The sequence below is a fragment of the Rhincodon typus genome, chromosome 13 (genome assembly GCF_021869965.1).
Source record: "Rhincodon typus isolate 14 chromosome 13, sRhiTyp1.1, whole genome shotgun sequence".
NCBI lineage: Eukaryota > Metazoa > Chordata > Chondrichthyes > Orectolobiformes > Rhincodontidae > Rhincodon > Rhincodon typus.
In genome coordinates, this window is record NC_063344.1 from 61,803,815 (window position 1) to 61,820,035 (window position 16,221).

The window sequence follows — 16,221 nt, forward strand, 5'->3', positions numbered from 1 at the left end:
CTGAAGAAGGGTCTAGGCCCGAAACGTCAGCCTTCCTGCTCCTCTGATGCTGCTTGGCCTGCTGTGTTCATCCAGCTCTACGCCTTGTTATCCAACATATGGATTGCAGTTCTTCAAGGCTCACCACAATATTGCCCAAGGATGGGCAACAAATGTTGACCTTGCCAGTATGCTAACAAGTCATGACCAAAGTAAACAGCAAAGCTTGTGCTTGAAGCAATTCTGGAGAAGTCATCCTATGTTATCTATGAGTAATGCTCTCATGCCAAGACACCAAAAGGCAATTGTTATTCTTGCTAAATAAATTGGGAAGAAATCCAGACTAAAAAGAGGGTTGTGGACAGGGGTTGTAAAGGTTACATAAAAACAGGGATTTGAAGCTGGCAAGCAGATAATGACAAAGTTGTGCTCTTCTGGTACACAGCTATATGCCCTCATTTACCTCCTGCAGGATCTTCAGAAGCTCCTCACGAATCTTCAGATGTGGCAGACTCTTGTCAGGCAATGGAGTGAGCCATTCCTTGATAGCAGACATGACCCCACTGTCAATAAATGTTTCCTTTAAATCCTGTCTGCAGAAGTGCATTACCAAGTGGAAACAGAAATAAGCCATTTAATTGTAATATTTCTCAAAGGTTTCTGCTCAAGAGATGTATCACAGCAAACTACTGTCAATACAAAGCTTACACAATCTATTTCAGGTGTTCTGGTGACCTAGGTAATTGTTTGATAGTTTTCCTTCACATGTGTTACATTAAATACATATAAAACAGTTATCTCCAATGTGTTTTTTTGTCACACACCATCTTGGATATTGTTGTAAGTGCAAATTTTGCCTTTTTTTTTCCCCATGGCCTAATAACTGGCAGTATTTAAAGTAACAGGAAAACAGTCACTGTCTAGAATTCCTACCCATTGCAGCAGCATCCATTACGAGCAGTCTTGGGAGAAAGCCTATCTTCCCCTCTGCATTGCAACCAAAGATGGGCAATAAATCCACTTCATCAGCATCAGCCACATACACAGTGTTGTGCATCAAAAACTCAAGTTAGAAACTGTGCACACAAAATATAGATCGATGCAGCACCTGAGGGGCATCTAAGGCCTTGCAAAAAGAAACACCTGCATATTGGGTTTTATAATCTTTCACCATTACCAAAAATTATTTGGCTATGTATTATTATTTTACATTGGAATGCAGGTGTTAGAGATCTTGTCTCTATACAAGATAACCAGCAATGCATATAGCACTATGACTGAAAATATTTAGTTCCAATCAGATCTTCAGCATCCACAGTTGTTATTTTAATGAAAATCGCTGGTCTGTTTCACGTTGTAATCTTGTGAGATCATTTCCTGCACAAAGTGCTAGCTCTTGATCGTGCTAATCTTCATCGGCTTCAGAGGCCCTGTGATCCCCAACCCAAGTGATCTTTGAGAGTGTGCGAGATCAGTGAACTGTACAGCTGAATTGTCTACTTATCAGAGCTGAAGATTGGACAACCTCATATTCCTACGCATGGCACAATTCTGTTACCAGTGGATGTGCTACTAATAGGATTACGAATGGAAAATCAGTTCTATATGCTACTGAAAACTAAACCAGGAGCAGAGGTAAATCAAGCCTTACTTTTTCAAATGCATGACAACGGTGGGGAGAAGAGTAAGCTTCTTCAAGGCTGGCTTCTTCTGCCCATTGAGCTGTCTGTCTTCCTGCAGAAAGGTGAGTATCGAAAGGTGTTTAATATTAATGAGTGGATTTATTTTTACTGACATCAACAAGACTGCCAGAAGACCGAGGCTGTCAAAACCAAAACCAGCTGTCCGTTTACCATCAGTTTGTTAAATAAAAACATATTTTCTGGGTAACTGGTCTTCTCACTCCAGATATCTCTCCTCCTCCATCATCTAATCAATGTTAGAAACTGTTGCAAAAAATTCAGTGGAAGCCCATCATTTTGCTTCACTTCCTTCAGGCATAACATCTCCAATGCTAAATCTCCTAGTGCCGCACTGTCCCCTGTTCTTGCACTACAGCTAAACAATGCCTTGACTGTTATATTTTGCACTTCCTTACCCTCATGCTCCATTTTTGCCTCTCTCATCTTGCCATTGCTTGATTCAGTTGTTCCCTCCAACCTAATTCTTTTGTATTTGTTCTTCTCCCCATTCTGCTCCTTCCTAATGTATTCTCACATTCTTCCCACCCTGTTACTCCTTTGTATACTCCGATCTTTTCCTCCTTCTATTTCTTCCTGTGTACTCTCTTGCTTTTCTGACCTTCTCCCCTTCTGTATGTGTTTTATTATCCTTGCATCCCGTCACTTTTCCAGCTGAAATCTTACCCAAGCTTTATTTAACCTATCATGTTAATTGTGCTTCCTTCCTTAAATTTTGAACACCTTTTCTATGAAAGTTTCCCACATCCCTGGAAATGGTAACAATGAACCAAGCATCTGAACCACTTCCATTTAAACCATGTTCTGAATCATGGATCAAATTGCCCAGTTTGTTTCTCTCTAATTGGTTTGAGCACATGGTAGAAATTAGTTTGTCATTATTATCACGAATTCCCAAGAAGAGATGGCCTAGTGGCATTATCATGAGACTTTCAATCCAGGGACTGAGGTAAGGTTCTGGGTTTGAATCTCGCCAAACACCCAGAGTGGGAGAATGGTGAGCTGATTGGGTCCTGATTTTTAAAACGTATTTTGTGTTTGTCTGAAATAGCTCAGTTGGTAGAGTGTTAAGACTTAAGATCTGAAGGTCACTGGCTCAATTACAGGTTTAAGGGCCCCTTGTATTGCAGTGGTATTGTACCTACCACTGGACCAGGAGTATTGGGTGAGTCCCACCTGCTCCAGAGGTGTGTAATCACAACAGGTTGACTGTAAGCCACAAAAAAAGATACAGATTTCACACATGGATCTGTCAGAAAATCACCTTCCAATTCGGCTGGAAAATTTTAGGCACTGCAGGCTAAAACCACTATTACAGTGTGTCAAATGTGCCAGATATTAAGATCGCTTTGTGGAAAAGAATCCCTAAACAGTAACGAACTGAGAATTCCAATAAACAGAAAACATAATAAATTCCAAACATGCTAGTCGGTCTCCAGGTTTCAGCACACCTCAAGTTGATGGCAAAAACACATGTAGAAGATTGAGCCAAATATTGGTTCTTCCATTTTAGTACACATATCATGACCAATTTTTAAAGACCAATGGAAAAAGAACAGATGATGCAAACATGACTGAAAAGTAGTAAGCAGTAAGTCCACACGGCTGCTTTATTTATTTCATTAATAAGTAACCTTAATTGAATTTGAAGTTGTAAACGACACAAACTTGCCAATATAATAAAAAGTGAGTAGGATAATACCCAGACTTCAGAAAAATATCAAGAAACTTGGTGAAGTAGGCTGCCATCTACCAGACACAATTTAATGCAGAAAGCATGAAATGATACCTGTCAAGAGGAACAATATGAAGATACAGTCTAGCTTATATACCTGTTTGTGAGACGTGTGGAATCTTTGCAGATGACAGGGCAAATTGAAAAGATGATTAAAAAAGCATTGGGACTATTTGGTTTTATAAATTGGGGTATTGATTACAATTAGAAGAAGTCATGGAAAACCTTGAGAGTTACTGGTTCAGCCTCATCTACAGTATTGTGCTTAATTCTGGGTAACATACTTAAGGAAAGATGTCAAAGTCTTGGAGAAGGTACAGAGGAGATTTACTCAAATAATACCAGGAATGAGAAACTTCAATGATGTGCAGAAAATTGAGAAGCAAAGTTAGTTAAGGGGAGGTCTAATAAAGGCGTTCAAAACTATGAGAAATTCTGAGATAGTAAAATTGGAAGTAGCTGCTTCCTCTTGAAATTAAGTCGGTAACCAGAGATAGAATCATAGAATTCCTATAGTGTGGAAGCCATTTGGCCCATTGAGTCTACACCGACCCTCTGAACAGCATCTCACCCAGACCCAACTGCCTACGCTATCCCTGTAACCCTTCATTTCCCAAGGCTAATCCACCCAGCCTGCACACCTTTGGACTGTGGGACGAATCCAGAGCACCACGCAGACACGGGCAAAATGTGCAAACAGACAGTCGCCCGAGAGTGGAATCGAACCCGGGTCCCTGACGCTGTGAGGCAGCAGTGCTAACCACTGAGCTACTGTGCCGTCCTTAGACATCTTAGATTTAAAATAATCTGTAAAAGAACTAGACAGGAAGGGAGGAAAAATAAGCTCAAGTAGACAGTTAAGATGTAGAATGCACTACTTAAAAGGGTGGTGGAAGAAGATTCAATATAAATTGTCAAAGATAATTGTCCTTGAAGGAGACCAATTTGCAGACTTGTAGGGAAAAGGTAGAATGTAGGACTAAATTGCAAATCATATCAAAAAACATGTACAGAAATATACAGTGAAGGACCCTTGTTTGTGCTGGAAGATTCTGTAATTTGAAGTATCTTGGGTGTCCCTAATTTACAGGTTTCACTGCATGTTGATTTAACTATTCCCAGTCCTAATTCCTTTGCCTCCCTTTAGTCAGCCAAAATCTTCAGAATAGAGTTTTTGTCAGATCCCAGTTAGTACTCAACAATTTTGGACTTGCCTCCAATGTTTTGCCTCAATACTGCAGTCTCAGATTGAATATGTTTTCCCAAAATCCCTTTGACTGGCATAAGTCTCTGAGGTCCCACTCTCAGTAAATTCTGAAGCACTGTTGTTACTCACCTCTGCAGCTTCATTCATTTTAGTGATCATGGCACTAACTACGTCGTCCGCATCACTAATGAAAGTGCCGCCATCCCGATTTCGTCGTCGTTTCCGATTCTGATCTTTCTTCTTCTGCAGCATCATCTCAAAATCAGACACAAAATCAGAGCTGCAATAGATAGAAATGCATGAATACACTCGGGATTTTCTTCCAGTCAATATTGGGAAGTCAAGGTGGAATTTCCACATTAGTGAATTTTTATTTTGATGGCATGCATGACTTTGGTCCAGTAATGTACAAAGGGGCCTACACCCTCCCTGACCCTGTGGACCTTCTCAGGACAGTAGATTGTAATACTGCTGCTTTGTATCATATTTCCAGGACAAAGTGATGAAGCTATCAAAGCTGTGATTCTTTCACCGGCAAGGCACGGTCATTGCTGAATGTGCAACAGTGCAAGTTACAAACTGGACTTGTCTAATGTATTAACTGCCAATTCATAACTTTCTGAAGGGCTGCGTTCTGCGCTCCCCCTGGGATTTCTGAGGCCAAGTTTCATGTTTGGGGTACCTTTACCAGCAGAAAGATTAAAAAAGAAAAAGCAAAAAAAAAAAATGCTAACTTTGAAATACTAGAACACTAACGCGCCTTCATGTAAGATTCCAGAATTACAGCCCAGCATCCACAGCACGAGAAACAGATCCTATTCGTGCTGTACTAATTTAACTTTGAGGCCAAGCTTTTACTTACTCTCGTCCCTTCCCTCGAACTTCATTGTCAGAGTCTGACTCTTCAGCAACCATTTTCTGTCTCTCAGTCTCGACAGCAGCCTTTTCACCATCAAGGTCCTCTTGGTTAAAGCCCTGAGGAAGAAGGATATCATTTAGGGATACAGACCATACTTTGACAACACAGCCTGAAAGACAATAGCTGGAAAGAGCATGCTTTAATCAAAGTACCTTTCTAATAAATGCACTTTACACTAAAGGCCTTGTACACCCAAGAGAGTTACTGCGAGGTGTTATGATGTTTTTAGAGCAGTGAAGTTGGCACTTTGCAGTCCTCCAGCAACAGGTTGAAAGCTGCCAAGGATAAAGATAGAATTCACAACCTGGCTCTTAAAAATCCATTAGAGAAACATCTGTTGTCGTACACTGCAACATGCACAGTCACCAAACCAACATCTGATTTTCTCAGAACTGCAAGTCTCATTGGTTTGATACTGAATAACATATTTGGCAGCAGGTATAATGAAAACCACTGGAAACAAAAAAAAAGGAATGAAGTATGATCCGCAAAACACTTCAGCACAAAGTGTGGCAGAGTAGTTTGAAGGGTTCAGTTTTCGGATTATTTCGATCTAATTGCTGACAGACAATTTACCCAGAGAACGGATAATTTCAGATACATAATGTCGACATCAAAACTCCTGGTCAATGTTTTACAGACAAGTAAAAGCTCCCTCTGCACCACTCAGCAGGCATTTCCAAGTCAGGTAAACCATGGGTTACATTCAATAAAGTTACCTCCATACTATTTCATTAAACATTCCCAGGCCATACAATTTACAATACAAGATTTCATTGAGCCCACGGTGCTGATGTTAAACTTGCAAATGGAGCTAGTAAATAGTTTGATAATGTGTACTTTTCCATCATCTACAACACAGGTCACAAGACAACCTGTCAAATCCAGTTCAAAGGTTTAGTTACAATGTATTTGTGAAATAACCATTTATATGACATCTTATCAATCAGTTCTCCATGATTAATTCCGCATTTTATACCTTCAAAGAATGCTGGCAAAGTTGTCAAAATGATTTCCCTTTCAAAAAGCATATTGACACTGTTTGCTGGTGTCAAACTTTTCCAAAATAAAAGCTGTCCTGCTATTCCTTCCTTAATAATGGCCTCTAGCAGTTTCTCAGTCGCAGATGTCAGGCTAACCGGTCTATAATTTCCGGCTTTCTGTCTCCCTCCCTTCTTGAACAGAGGAGTCACATTAGCAGGTTTCCAATCTTCATAAAAATCTTTTGGAATCCAGAGAGTTCCAGAATATTTAGATCAATAATGCTTCCACTATCTTTGCAACTACATCCTTTAAAATTCTTGAATATAGACCTTAAGTCCCATTAGTGTGTCAAATGCTTTGTCCCAGATGGTAGAGATTGTTTAAGATCTGTCCTCCAATTAGCACCTTCCTTTTCTGTTTTTTGGAATGTTTGTAGTGCCCTCCACCTTAATGACCAATGCAAAATGTTAGCTTAATTGACTACCATTTCCCTGTTCCCACCATTAATTCCTCCAGTAGCACCCTCCAAGAATCTGACACAGACTTCAGCTATTCACTTTTTATATACGCAAAGCAGCTTATAATGTTTCTATATTGCTTACTAATTTACTTTCATTATCAATTTTCTTCCTCTTTATAAGCTGTTTAGTAATCTACTGCTAGTTTATAAAAAAAAATCACAATCTTCTGGCCAACCATTAGTTTTCACCACTTTGTATGAGTTAGTTTTTGACTGGATACTCTTCACAACTGCCGTTAAGCACGGATGGCTCATCCTTCTCATTAACTCCTTTTTGACCAGAATAATCTTTTCCTGAGCGTTATGAAACATTTGCTTAAACGTCTGCTACTGTTCATCTACTGACTTTACTTTTCGTCTATCTTCCCAACCTGCTTTAGACAACTATTCCTTCATTCTTCTGTAATCTCCCCATTTAAGTTCAGGGCAATAGTTTGAGACCCAAGTGACTCAACCTCAAACTGAAATTCAAATCCTACCATGTTGTGATCACTACCCCCACAAGGATCCTTGATTTCAAGATCATTTATTAATCCTACCCTATTGCACATTAATAGATCCAAAATAGCCTGGTCCAGGTAGGTTCTGCAATGTATTGCTCCACAAAATCATGTTTTGATTTTTAAATAATCATCCAATACCCTCTGGAATGTCTAAATTGAATCTGCCTCCACCACACCTCCAGGCAGTGCAATGCAATGCAGATTTAACCATTCGCTGAATGTAAAAGTCCTTTCTCATATTTGCTTCTTTTGCAAAGCACTATATAACTATGCCACCTGGTTCTCGATCTGTTCGTGAGCAGGAACAGTTTTCCCTAAATACTCTGTCCTGAACTCTTATGACTCCTTGGAGCCTTTTCATCTCCAAGGAAAAAGATCTCAACTTTTCCAATCTATCCTCATAGTGAAGTGTCTCCTCCTTGAAACCATTCCAACAAACCTCCTCTGCACTTTTTCCACTGCATTCCCACTCTTCACAGAGTGTGATACCCTTAACTATACCCAATACTCCAACTGAAGTCTAACCAGCGTCCTCTGTAATTTCCTCAGAACCTTCCTGTTCTTGTACTCTATACTCTTTTTAATGAAACCTAGAATACTGTATGCTTTATTAGCTGCTCTCTACCTGTTCTGCCATGCTTAATAACTTATGTACATGCCTTCTAATCTGCAATCAGTACTTCTCTCCTCAAAAAGTCAAAGTTTAACCTTTTTATCCTTGCAACGCCATCAGCATCTTCCTTTTTGCTCCAAAATACCGAACAAGTTGCAAACTCTCAAATTCATGCAAATCTTTCCTTGAATTTCTTGTCTGACTGTGGCAAAGGTAAACCATTGCACTCAATGCTTTTTGACTGTCTGTGCTGATCTTCTTCCAATTGCTGTCCAGACCGGATTGCATGGTTCCATTTTTACCTATTTAATTGTAGCCAATGAATCACAAGCAATGGTTTCTTTTCCACCAAAAGCTTCAGTACCCACATTGTTCCGCAAGATTTAACCAGCCTCTTCAGAGCCTTTTTAATCCTTAGACTGGATTATTTCAACCCACTGCTGGCTGGGTTTCCATGTTTTACTCTCAGTAAATGGAGACTATTCAAATTTCTTCCACCTGCAGCTTTACTCAGACACATCATATGGCTTGCACGTTCTTACATCACACAAATCAGCTGCTGTATTTCCTACACCAGATCAGTGCCTCAACTTCAAAACTACTTCATTGGCTTCAAAGCTCTTTGGGACTGAGGTTGTGAAAGGCATTATATAAGTTCAAATGATGACCGGATATTGTGCACAAGCATATTTGCCACTGTTTCGAAAGCACAGTCAGTCACAAACATGGCACTCAGTCATGTGAGGATCCAATCATGAATGAATACTGGACAGCGTGTAATATTACTTGGATTAACCCAATAATACAGGACCTTTATACCCTCAAAAACACCTCAATTATTTTGGCATCACTTGTATTCTGAGCCAGTGAATCTATAATCATGACTCTGGATTTACTTTTAACCCGTTGTAAAACATAAAATGCTGTGATCTTGGCAAATACAGCAGGAATAAACCAGTTGCCAGGTCTATCAGCATTACTCTGAGCCAGTTACTTGGAGCTTCCCAAAGGCAAGCCAAATACTCTGCCCTTCCCTCTGAATCTAACCTTCACACAGGTATGATTCCAAGTGTACTGGCTGAAGCTGGAGGCTTGCAGGATGGGAATAATGATGAGGCCAGCAGGTACATGGAAAATCTACTGCCTACAATTTGCTGCCATAGAAGGAGGACTTTTTTTTTTGCCACAAACTTCTATGATCTTGTAGGTTCACCCATCAGCCTTGCACTCACTGATCTATATTGGCTCTAGGTTAAGCAACACCACAATTTTAAACTCCTTGTCCTTGTTCTCAAATCTTCCAAGATATCATCTAATTCTGGCCTTTCAAGCATGCACAATCTTGGCTGCCTCACCACTGGGAGTAATATATCCAACAGCCAAGGTCCTAAGTTCCCGGTTCTCTCATTGGCCTTTGAGACGTTTTTTCATCCTTTCAAAAACTCAACTCTTTGACCTGCTCTCTTAACTCCTTCTGTGCCTCATTTTGTTTTATAACATTCCTATAAATAAGTCCGTGATGTTTTAAAAATGGTATTTCAATACAAGTTGCTGTTGGGGTAGTACTCCAGTCTTCACTCCAGTCTGCAAGGAACAAAGACTCACTTACTGGAGTGGTAGTTGGTGTTTAAATGTAGATTTGACACTTTACTGCAGTACTGAAATGGTTCTACATCATTAAAAAAAAAAGTGCTGTCTTTCTGACAGGATTTGAAGCTCACAGATTGTCCTGATACTCTAGCTGATATCTGTTCCTCAAACAACTCCATTAAAACAGGTTACGAGATATTAGGCCATTCCTGTCCCTTTCTGTTGTGAGTGCTTACTCTCTACAAACTTTATGGCCACAGTCTTATAGACAGGCAGATCAATACTAGGTGCAGTTTAGGAGGGAAACCACAATAAGGATATAGAATAAGAATTTGAGCTAAACCGGTTAAAAATGAATCCAGAGAGGGATGAGATTATAGATTCACTGGCTCAGAATATAAATGATGCCAAAACAATTGAGGAGTTTATTAAGGTATAAAGGGTTGTGGGATTCACAGATTTGAAAGGCCAATGGCTTCTTGCTGGGTTATAAGGATCCATTTGTCCTAACTGTATTAAACTGATGTTTAGACAGATATGAGGGTGGTTGGAACCTGACATAATAGCAACTGATAATAGGAAAAAGGATTTGATACAAAATGATGACTGGTTGAAAGCATGACCACCAATGCCTCCCAACTGCACAGTAGCCCCTAAATTCCTGACAAACTATACCAGCAGTGTCTAATCACTGACAATGCACAAGCATCCAGCTACTAGTATTGCTCAAGTTCCCTGCAGTCCTCAATCAATGGCAGATTGTACAGCAGTTCCTGACTGCTGGCGGTGGAAAAAAGAATACAACAACCTAACCACTAGCATCTGGAAGATGTTTAATCTTCCTAACGTAAATGCTGGCTAATTTGGTTTACAGACAATAATCCAGTTCAAAAACATCATACAGAATTATGGAGCTAATAACTTTGGTGAAATAAACGAAAGACAGGATTAGTTTGTATAGAAAGTCCTCCCAAGGCCCTTTGCCTACCAAACTTCTAAACTTTCACATTCAGATAATAACTTTACTAAAGAACTGAAACTTCTTTCATAGGGCTGAATATTTCAATAGCAAGCTTTTGCTTGCGAGAATAAATCAGGTGTACCACAGTATTTAGAAATCAACTATACGTACTGTAAACTCTTCCCCTTCATCATCCGATTCACCAAAAATGTCAGCTATCAAGTTTCCAACACCAGTCCTGTTTAGAGGAAGCAGAGGAAAATGTTACCAGGTTACTCAGACATTAGTCCCACTGATAGTGTTTCCTATCTATATTGAGGGACTTTTCTCATCGTCCACCTCCAATGATTCTCAATGAGCTTTAAGATCATGTACATTTGCAAACCATTTGCCACTGAAAATAGCGACTGCAGTGTGCACACCCTGGAATTCATCTGCACGAGAGAACCTAGAACAGCTCACATGGCCACACAACACATTTGCCCCAATGGAGGGAAAATTTTAATGCCTGCATGCACCAAATCATACATTATACAGGAATATCAGAATCAAGAACATGGGAAAGGCAGAAGCAGGACAACAGAAACAAAGATGCATAAATTTCTCTTAATTTCAGCTAACTCAGCATTTTCATCCCTTTGAATCAGATGGTTTCAAACCTCTCACCCCTACAGGAGCATATAATCTAGGATGACTGCCCTCACTCCATACTTATTGGGTTTAAAAGCTGCTTTTGGATGAAATTTGAAACTGAGGCCTAGTGTGATACCTTAAGCAGACATTAAATATCTTATGGCACAATTTGAAGAGAAGAGGGATAAATCCCTGTGATCTATCACGACTTATCCATTTGCCAGAGATTAACTGATGACCTGCAGCAGTATCAGGAACTTTGCTGTGACAAATTGTTTGTCCACAAAACAATGAATGCATTACAAAATAATCTATTTCGGAATGTTATAAAAATCTAAGTTAAATATTTTTAGGTAGGTTTGCACTTCCACATTAATAATGCAATCAAATAATAGTGTGGAAAACATTGCAGACAGTAATTTCTAGTACATAATGTGCGCTGTGGAAATGCAGAAATGTTGAACCCACTAAAGCTGTACATAAAACAACAGAAAAGTGAACATTAACAGATTTACTTTCATTCATCTTCAATCAACTTGCAGCCATTGAATTTACAGTTCCTGTTCGAGAAGCCAATCTCAACTGGCATTTCACAATGCATTAAAAACTTCAAATCTGTGGAAATATGTCTGGGATCACCAGCTATAGCTTTGAAGCACTTCTGAGATATCCTGAGTATATGAATAATACTATTTAAATATGAAATTATTTATTTTACTCAAATATTTATTCAGTCCTCCTTTAAATGTTTCCATATTAAAGAAACTTACCACCTTCATGTCCATTTCAATGCTTAGAAATTAGACCTGGCTAAGTTTATTTTACAGGTGTACAATGGGTACCTCAAAGTTCACATGGGGCCCCACATGTGTACTCATCCCACAATGAAAGTGTGCTATACTGGTTTGGGACTCCTCTGTTGGTATCAGGGATACTGAGTATGAAATTTCAATTAGGTCCTTTGCATTTGCTAATCAAGGTCCTAACGTCTGTTCCATGTCTTCATGTGAAATTTGATTGCACATGACCATTTTCTCAGGCTGTGTCACTGGAGGTTGCCATCAGAAGTGTGAGATTTTTTAAAACCTATAGTATTGTGAAGACGAGAGGAAGAGGAGTGTTGTCCCTTGAGCTCCAACTGTTGGCTGAATAAACAAACGAGACTTTTGTTGCTACTTGTGATGGTTTTACCACCTGCCTCCTGGTTATCAGCCAAACACCCAACACTTAAATCCAGTTTATCTATAAGACAAAGTTTAATTGAAGCTGAGATAGTAGGAACTGCAGATGCTGGAGAATCCGAGACAACAAGGTGCAGGGCTGGATGAACACAGCAGGCCAAGCAGCATCATAGGAGCAGAAAGGCTGACGTTTCGGGCCTAGACCCTTCATCAGAAAAGGGGGAGGGGAAGGGGGTTCTGAAATAAATAGGGAGAGAGTGGGAGGCGGATAGAAGAGGGATAGAGGAGAGGATAGGTGGAGAGGAAACAAACAGGTCGAAGAGGCGGGGATGGAGCCAGTAAAGGTGAGTGTAGGTAGGGAGTTAGGAAGGGGATAGGTCAGTCCAGGGAGGACGGACAGGTCAAGGGGGCGGGATGAGGTTGGTCGGTAGGAGATGGAGGTGCGGCTTGAGGTGGGAGGAGGGGATAGGTGGAAGGAAGAACAGGTTAGGGAGGCAGGGACGAGCTGGACTGGTTTTGGAATGCGGTAGGGGGAGGGGAGATTTTGAAACTTGTGAAATCCACATTGATACCATTGGGCTGCAGGGTTCGCAAGCGGAATATGAGTTGCTGTTCCTGCAACCTTCGGGTGGCATCGTTGTGGCACTGCAGGAGGCCCAGGATGGACATGTCGTCTGAGGAATGGGAGGGGGAGTTGAAATGGTTCGCGACTGGGAGGTGCAGTTGTTTAGTGCGAACCGAGTGTAGGTGTTCTGCAAAGCGGTCCCCAAGCCTCCGCTTGGTTTTCCCGATGTAGAGGAAGCCACTCCGGGTACAGCGGATGCAATATACCACATTGGCAGATGTGCAGGTGAACATCTGCTTGATGTGGAAAGTCTTCCTGGGGCCTGGGATGGGGGTGAGGGAGGAGGTACGGGGGCAGGTGTAGCACTTCCTGCGGTTGCAGGGAAAAGTGCCGGGTGTGGTGGAGCTGGAGGGGAGTGTGGAGCGGACAAGGGAGTCACGGAGAGAGTTGTCCCTCCGGAAAGCAGATAAGGGTGGGGAGGGAAAGATGTTTTTGGTGGTGGGGTCAGATTGCAGATGGCGGAAGTGTCGGAGGATGATGCGTTGGATCCGGAGGTTGGTGGGGTGGTACGTGAGGACGAGGGGGATTCTTTTTTGGTTCTTATTGCGTGGACAGGGTGTGAGGGATGAGGTGCGGGAGATGTGGGAGACACGGTTGAGGGCGTTCTCGACCACCGAGGCGGGGAAGTTACGGTCCTTGAAAAACGAGGACAACTGAGATGTGCGGGAGTGGAATGCCTCATCCTGGGAGCAGATGCGGTGGAGGCGAAGGAATTGGGAATAGGGGATAGCATTTTTGCAGGAAGGTGGTGGGAGGAGGAGTATTCTAGGTAGCTGTGGGAGTCGGTGGGCTTGAAATGAATATCGGTTTCTAGGTGGTTGCCCGATATGGAGACAGAGAGGTCCAGGAAGGGGAGAGAGGTGTTAGAGATGGTCCAGGTAAACTTAAGGTTGGGGTGGAAGGTGTTAGTGAAGTGGATGAACTGTTTGAGCTCCTCGTGGGAGCACGAGGCGGCGCCGATACAGTCATCAGTGTAACGGAGGAAGAGGTGGGGTTTAGGGCCGGTGTAGGTACGGAAGAGGGATTGTTCCACATAACCTACAAAGATGCAGGCGTAGCTTGGGCCCATGCGGGTACCCATGGCTACCCCCCTTGTCTGTAGGAAGTGGGAGGAATTGAAAGAGAAGTTGTTGAGTGTGAGGACGAGTTCGGCTAAGCGGATGAGGGTATCAGTGGAGGGTGACTGGTCGGGCCTGCGGGACAGGAAGAAGCGGAGGGCCTTAACGCCACCTGCATGGGGAATGCAGGTGTAGAGGGACTGGACGTCCATGGTAAAGATGAGGTGTTGGGGACCGGGGAATTGGAAGTTCTGGAGGAGGTGGAGGGCGTGGGTGGTGTCACGGACAATAGGTAGGGAGTTCCTGGACCAAGGGGGAGTAAATGGAGTCTAGATAGTTGGAGATCAGTTCAGTGGGGCAGGAGCAGGTGGAGACAATGGGTCAACCAGGGCATTCAGGTTTGTGGATTTTGGGAAGGAGATAGAAGCGGGCAGTGCGAGGTTGGGGAACGATGAGGTTGGAGGCCATGGGTGGGAGGTCACCTGAGGCTGTGTGAAGCTATCCACTTTCACAGCAAAAACAGGAAGGCAGACTTCCTGAGTAGTAATAGATTGGAAAAAGGGGAGGTATAATAAAACCGGTGTGTCCTTGTACACCAGTCACTGAAAGGAAGCCCTCAACATGACAGGATTTGAGTACCGTAGCAAAGATATCTTGCTTCAAATGTACAGGGGCCTTGGGGAGACCACATTTGGACGTATTGCACGTCGTTTTGGTCTCCTTATCTAAGGATGTTCTGGCTCAGAAGAGACTGCAGCATTGGTTTACCAGACAGACTACTGGGACTGCAAGACTTATGTACAAAACGAGACTGGATTGGTCAGGACTATATTCATTGGAGTTTAGAGAATGACAGTGGATCTCACAGAAACCTATACAATTCTAACAGGACTAGACAGGGTAAATGCAGGAAGCATGTTCCCAACGACAGGGGAATCCAGAACAAGGGTTCACAGTTCAAGGACATGGAGTAGGCCATTTAGGATCGAGCGGAGGAGAAATTTCTTCACCAGAGTGTGGTTAGCCTGTGGAATTCTCTGCCACAGAATGCAGTTGAAGCAAAAACATTGAATGTTTTTGAGAAGGAGTTATATATAGATTTTATAACTAAAAGGATCAAAAGGTATGGGTAGAAAGCAGGAACAGGGTACTGAGGTGGCTGATCATGCTGAATGGTGGAGCAGACTCGAAGGGCCAAATGGCCTACTCTGGCTCCTTTTTTATATATTTCAATGTTTATATCTTCTCTCCTCTAGAGTCCACATTCCTTGGTTATCGAACTTCTGAAACAAATTCAGGTTCATATTCTCCCAGGGATGTTAAGTACTCCAAAATAATATCCAATTTCTGGCTTTTCACCAAAAAAATCCATGTTTTTCATTCTCTCCCTACAACTTTCATGCCTTGAGCTCAGTAACCAGATTTGCGCAGTGTATTCAGGATGAGGCTGTATCAGTGATTTAGACAGAGTTGCCAGGGCGAATTTCTTGCAATTGTGTAAAACTGGAAACTTTGATCAATTATTAAGTTCATTGGATTAGGGAACTGGGCTGTTCCTTTAATGGGCAGTCAACCTATAATGACAGTCTGATACCTGGGTAGCAATTTCTAAGTCCACCCCATTATCTCTCATTATGCTGTAGCCTTCTGGTTATATATTTCAAGTTCTGTTTCGGGATTCATAATGTAGCCATGCGCTATTGGTTAGTGAGCTATTCATCAATGTCACAGATTCCCATCCTGTGTTATGTCCCCTGGCTGCGAGTCATTCAGTTTAACGAATTGTAAAAAGATCCAGGCACCCAATGTTTGTTCTAATAAAGGGTTCCGACTTGAAATGACTTTAGCTAAATGTTTAGACCGTCTGGTTTACATCCCCATAATTTATTCCCCTGCTCTTTTTGACTTCAGCCCATCTGTCCGCATTTCTTGTGTTTGTTTCAACTGTTCCTCATTTTTTAGGCCACTTCTCTAAGTTCATACCATCCAGGTCCAAGTCATTTGCACTGTAAG

At 41.8% G+C, this 16,221-nt stretch overlaps 1 protein-coding gene across 1 annotated transcript in view; it reads right to left on the reverse strand.

Annotated features, from left to right (window-relative positions):
* Nucleotides 1–409: 409 nt before the first annotated feature.
* LOC109929224 (interacts with SUPT6H, CTD assembly factor 1) overlaps nucleotides 410–16,221 on the reverse strand; it is a 37,571-nt gene continuing 21,759 nt past the window's right edge. The window contains exons 6-10 of the mRNA XM_048604309.1: nucleotides 10,883–10,949; nucleotides 5,484–5,596; nucleotides 4,751–4,901; nucleotides 1,631–1,713; nucleotides 410–572 (exon numbers count right to left, since the gene is read on the reverse strand). Coding sequence (XP_048460266.1) covers nucleotides 425–572; nucleotides 1,631–1,713; nucleotides 4,751–4,901; nucleotides 5,484–5,596; nucleotides 10,883–10,949 — 562 coding nt within the window. The 3' untranslated portion in view covers nucleotides 410–424. The remainder of the gene's footprint in view (nucleotides 573–1,630; nucleotides 1,714–4,750; nucleotides 4,902–5,483; nucleotides 5,597–10,882; nucleotides 10,950–16,221) is intronic.